The 5,836-nt window shown below is 36.6% G+C and overlaps 1 protein-coding gene across 1 annotated transcript in view; it reads right to left on the reverse strand.

The window, feature by feature from the left end:
* Positions 1-5,499, reverse strand: part of REV3L (REV3-like, polymerase (DNA directed), zeta, catalytic subunit) — a gene marked incomplete at its 5' end in the record, with an annotated part of 46,680 nt that extends 41,181 nt beyond the window's left edge. The window contains 3 exons of the mRNA XM_009581384.1: positions 1-13; positions 187-2,399; positions 5,360-5,499. The exon at positions 1-13 is cut by the window's left edge and continues 1,984 nt beyond it. Coding sequence (XP_009579679.1) covers positions 1-13; positions 187-2,399; positions 5,360-5,499 — 2,366 coding nt within the window. The remainder of the gene's footprint in view (positions 14-186; positions 2,400-5,359) is intronic.
* Positions 5,500-5,836: the final 337 nt, after the last annotated feature.

A 5,836-nucleotide genomic window follows, 5' to 3' on the forward strand; every position in this document is an offset into this window, starting at 1 on the left:
GAAGTGGCTGCGAGTTGACAGAGTTGTAAGAAATCTCAGGTTGATCTTGATGTTTCAGCACAAACTTCACTTCTGCAGTAGAGCGAGTATTTCCTTTTTCATCTTTAAATACAACGCGCTTTCTTGAGGATGCTTTTTCAGCTGGTTTTTGTCTTTGTTTTGTTCTAGGCTTCTTCTTTCCATCATCTGCTGTTTTATCAGCAGTGGCTGCGAGTTGACAGAGTTGTAAGAAATCTCAGGTTGATCTTGATGTTTCAGCACAAACTTCACTTCTGCAGTAGAGCGAGTATTTCCTTTTTCATCTTTAAATACAACGCGCTTTCTTGAGGATGCTTTTTCAGCTGGTTTTTGTCTTTGTTTTGTTCTAGGCTTCTTCTTTCCATCATCTGCTGTTTTATCAGCCTGATTAATCTTTTTCTTTTTCTTGGTAGATACAGCGGGACTAGAAAATTTCTTTTTACATTTCTTAACCTGAGTTTTTGCTCGACTATTTTTTCCTACACTAGAATTAACAGTCTTGCTGTTGCACATATTGGGCCCCCTACTAAATAAAGCTTCTCTGTCCAGGTTGGTCAAAATTTCTTCTGCTTTTGGATCAGTGGGAGACCAGCAGCGAGGTGGAGATGTGTTTACTGGGCTTGTGCTTCTCTCAGAAAGAAAACCTAACTTAGACATAACATCACTATAGTTATAGTCACAGTCTTCAGCTTCGGCATTGTAGGATGGTGAAGGAGGAGAAAGAATTGTATGAGTCCTTTTTCTGAAAGATATAGTTCTTTTAATATTTTTACTACCTGTTTTTTGTGGTTTTCCAGCTTTTTTCTTGGTTGACTTATGTTTTGCTTTCCTTTTGTGACTTTTCTTTGGTGTTAGTGGATAAATAGGATATTTGGTTGCAGGAGAGTCAGGAACTTTTGGCCAAAAGTCCTTTAAAGGTGCAAGCTTTTTATATAAGTTCATCTTTTCCTCTGTGAGTACTACTCTTTCCTCACTAGAATCTACCTTCCCTAGTTTAACAAGCATATTTTTTCTCCCTCTAAATCTATTGATGATAATATATTTAATAATAACAGGTGGCAATTTTTTAGAAAGTTTTCTACGCTTTCGAGACTTCTGAGACCCATCCGAACTTTCAACACTTTCTATCGGTTGAGGTAGATTAATTTTTGAGTTGTGTGCGACAAAGCTTGATTCACTGTCCTCAGTCTCATAATTTACCTTCCGTTTCGTTCGGAGCGTATATTTATTCCCACATAATCCAAATGACTGCTCAGTTTCAAGAGATCCATCTGCAAACTGGCAGTCAGTATAATTAGCAGTACTTGTAGGCATTTTGTTTTCAAAAGCCTCAAGAGGAACTTGAACTAAGTCACTAGGCAAAGCACTACCCTTATCAGGAATGTTACTACAAGCATTACCTTGTGTATAGCAGCTTTCCTTCGCTGATGCAACATCATTTACACTTGCAGGCTCCTGATGATTGACAAAACTATGTTTCTTTTTACTCAGCTTCAGCCTGGACTGTTTGGTGCTTTGCTGTAATTTATATGTCACGGGAGCTAACTTCTGTGGTCGACTGAGACAATTAGAAAGAACAACACTAGGAAAGAACATATAATGTGCTGCTTGTTGACTAAGGCTTGGCTTTTCTGCCTTATGCTCCTGAAATTCTTCATACCTAATTTTAAGCTTATTAAGGCCACCTTCATCAGTGTTATTTTCAAGTGAATGTACCACACTTCGACTGCCTCCTGCACAAGACACCAATTCACAATTTTCTGTAACTGTTGCTGGAAAAAAACTATTTATACTTGCACTGCTGGATTTTTCATTTACTTCAGAGGACATTTTACCTTTGGAGTGGCTCAAATCGGAATAGTTAAATAAGTTTTTATTTAACAAGCTGTCACCAATGTGGCGGCCCACATGCATAAAAGAGACATCCTTTTCAGCCTTTCTGATGCTAGTATACTTCCTACTAGGTATCTGTCTGCTCACTGATGAAATATCATCTTCATACTCAAAAATATTATTTTCACATGAAGGAACTGGGAGAGTATCTTTCTTGTTACTCTCTTTGTGAGAGTTTTCTGCATGAGTACTATTGCTGAATGGAGTTGGGTACTTTGCTGAGTAAGTGCTTTCTTTTGTAAGAGCATGGACTGAAAGCTCAGGTCCTGTTTCTGTGTTTGGTTGCGAGAGGTCTTCTACTAAATCTTCATTATTCAAAACATGGTTAGAAAGGGCACTTGTGTGTTTACACTGAAAAGTAATTTTAGCAGAAGACGGGGGTTCTAGCGTAGCAGCATCTTTGTGAAAGATTGAGGTCTTTACAGACATTTTGCTTGTTGCAATGACGGAGGAGTGAGTTCGAGAACTTTCATTATTCAAAGGATTGTCTGAAATGGAAGACAAGCAATTTTACTCTAGTTTTCCTGTAAAAATAAAAATAACCTAAGGCATTAACCATTTTAATGACATTTTCCTGAAAGCCCTCCCATCCAAAGAAGACACAAAACTCTTCTAAATCACATTGCATTTATGATCATGACTGCTACAGACCCTGAGTACATGAGTTGCTTTATCAAAATCACATCGTCAGTACATTTGTGTCTCAGCTGTTCTGTCAGTTACTCCTAAATTGTAGGCTTGCATACAATTGCCAAAGATTTCATGCTGGTTTTCTGAGAGAAGGCTTCTAAAATCACTTTCAGATAACTCAATACAGACAGACTGATTTCTAGAAAAACTTGTATCCTGCTTTGTCCCCGAGAAGTATGCATACTCATTGGCTCTGAAAAACAAAGAACTTCTTTAGATGACTTTCCCTATATATAAAAGTCATTGCACAGAAAGCTAAAGTACTATCTTACAACATGGCAAGGGCTTTGTATTAACTGTCCTGTGCGCTAAGCATAGGTAGTTTGCTGCACTTTTATAAAGCAGAGCAATCCACCCCCCATTCAGGTGTTTATGCAAGGAGCTCACACCATTTAGTTAGATCTATGCATTAACATTCCCACACAGATCTGCGACCAGCATGTGCTGTGGTAACTGTCCTGTGCAGACTCATCACACGGTACCTGGGACGATTTCTCTCTTTCGCTGATACTTTCACCACATTTACTGCAGAGTAGGTGTGGACAGGCAGGTGGTCTAAGTAACAAATTAACAACTGGTTTGCAGCAACTGTGTGCTTGCTCATAATCACAATGAACACCAAGTAATTCGAAGGAGTTTATTCCTCTGCAAAGAGGCAGTTACCACAGAGCTCCTGGCTCACAGCAATTTGTTCATGTGTCCACATCTTTAGCTGAAATGTTGAAGCGGGACAGAAGTTATGAAACATGCTGTATGACCTGAAAGCAGGCGCTGCACACTGTCGTACTAGTTGGGGGATGCTTTGGGCCTTTACTGTAAGTCTGAACCAATTTGGGGATTATCATGCTGCCTTCAGCTTAGCAATTTATTTGTTGCCGGGTGAGAAAAATAAAAGGAAGTCTCAATTGTTTCTAATAACATTTTCTAATGCATACACTAATCCATACTCAGAGTCCCTGAGCTGTGAAACACAGCTGGGAGATGCTGCCCATGATTCTTTGAGGGTCAGAGTCCACACAAAGAATGAGGATGACTAACTGAAAACCAAGAAAATGGGAGTTTAGTGAAGTGTCAACGAACACTTGGAAGACCTAACTATTCAGATATAAAAATTGCAAAAATACTTGTCAGTCAGTCAGATCTTATGGACACAGATTCATGTGTGGATAAGCATGTTCTATTTTAGAGGAATTGGACTGAGATCTGTTTTGAATCTACTGTATCTCCTATTATAAGAAGTTGATGTAAAAGTTCACACTAATAAACCCATTCTAAGCTGACACTCTTCTTCTGCATGTGGTATTTCATATACTTAAAATATTCTAAAATTTAAACAATGATTTAAGATACAGTCTCATTAGCCAGAAGCATCCCTTTTTACATCAAATGACAAAGTACTGCAAATAAGGAAATTACAATTGTATGTTTTGCAAAACTAAATCATATTAGTAGTACATCAAGTCACGTATTAACCCTACCATTATACCTGTAAAAGCAAAGGAAAAAGCAAACTATACTTTAAACAGTGAACACAAAAGAATAGCTGTGGTTGTCTATGTAATAAGATCATATAGCTCACTTTCTCTAATACAGAATTGCTAATAGATATATTAAGAATATGTATTTTATATACTAATATACGATGTTTGTTATTTTTGTCAAATAGCTTAGAGAGACACGAACTAATACAGAAATTTTGTAAAGGATTACATTCCTGCCCCAAAGAGCAAATGCATTAATAGGAAATTAGGTACAAGCATGAGCACAAACAAGATTTTAAATTAACCAATTTGTACTATGGATTAAGAAAGAAGCTTCTGTACAAAGTGATGTTAACCACAAATACCAAATTTTAAAGGCAATAAAGTATGACTAATACAACACTTCTCAACATTTCTGTTGATTAGACCAAGAACAAAAGTGAACCTAATACTGAAAAAACTCTGGATACAGATACATATTTTTCCCTGCAAGAACCATACATTTTACATTGTTTTCCTCAACAGAATTTTATAAATGTGAAAAAACATAGATTGTCTAATGAAACAAATAATGTATTTATGTATTTGCCTAACCTCAAAGTGTGCATTCTATTAATTAAGGTTATTTTGATCAAAGACAGCAGGTTATAAAGAGATGGCAAAAGATATCTCTACAGATTAATTTAATTTTTTATAGATTTTGAAAGGCAGTTTCTTCTGCATTGCTTTGCCACTGCATAGTTTAACTCACGGAATCCCAAGATGCGAACATGCAATCTGCTGAATGAAACGCAGGCTCAAGCAAAGGCTCACTGTATTTTAGCATGTGTGGCAAATACTTGCAAAGCAAAGAACCATCTAAATTTACATGATAACACATTTACTATTTACAATGAAATCCTAGCAGGATAAATGATCCTACAGAATCATTAATTTTAACACCATATTTGCATAACAAATAGTAACAGAAAAATACTCCTTGCAACAAGGTAACTATCTTTTCCATAAAACTAGTTAAACAATGCCCTTTTTTTGATCATTAATACAATAGGAAAAGCAGATTCTGGTAATTTGTAGAGGGCACTGAGATTAAAATATTGTTGGCTTATAAGGAAGATGTTAAGGCCCTGCTTCTGCAATCCATTGAGAGCACGTCCTTCCAATTGAAACAAAAATTGAAAACAGTTAGCACTTTTGAGAATTAGGAAATTGATCTGAAAACAAACTATAACCCGGGTAATAATTCAACTTCCAAAGCTGTTTTTCTATTTACTTACCACCATTTTCATCTGCAGTCCCATCTAACTGAGGTATAGAGAGATTAGTTAGGAGCATATTGTTACCACTCCACTCCATTTCTTCCTCTGAAGATGAATCCTCTTCTGTTGAACTTCGATGCATATTTTTTCCAGCTGACCTAGAGGAAATGAAGGAAATAATTAATGCGCAATACTTCTCTTCGAAAATACCAATAGCCACAGGGAACCTCAAAATCAAAGGTTGTGTAATTTGGGGGAGCAAAGGGAAACAAACAAAAATGTTATATTTCTCACTGTGAAACTCAAAATATTATTCAAAGTTACTATTTTAAGAGGGAACAGTGGTAGGCAACCATTTAAAAACTACAGACAAACCCAGCAGGATTCACTAGCTTAAAAAGTTAGAGAGAAGGCATTGAGATGCTTAATTTTATTTCAGTTTTACTGAAAATATTTTACAAAATATTTTACCAGAGGCTCGCAGAAGTCTCACAG

This window comes from Fulmarus glacialis, unplaced genomic scaffold (assembly GCF_000690835.1).
Source record: "Fulmarus glacialis isolate BGI_N327 unplaced genomic scaffold, ASM69083v1 scaffold47027, whole genome shotgun sequence".
Taxonomy (NCBI): Eukaryota; Metazoa; Chordata; class Aves; order Procellariiformes; family Procellariidae; genus Fulmarus; species Fulmarus glacialis.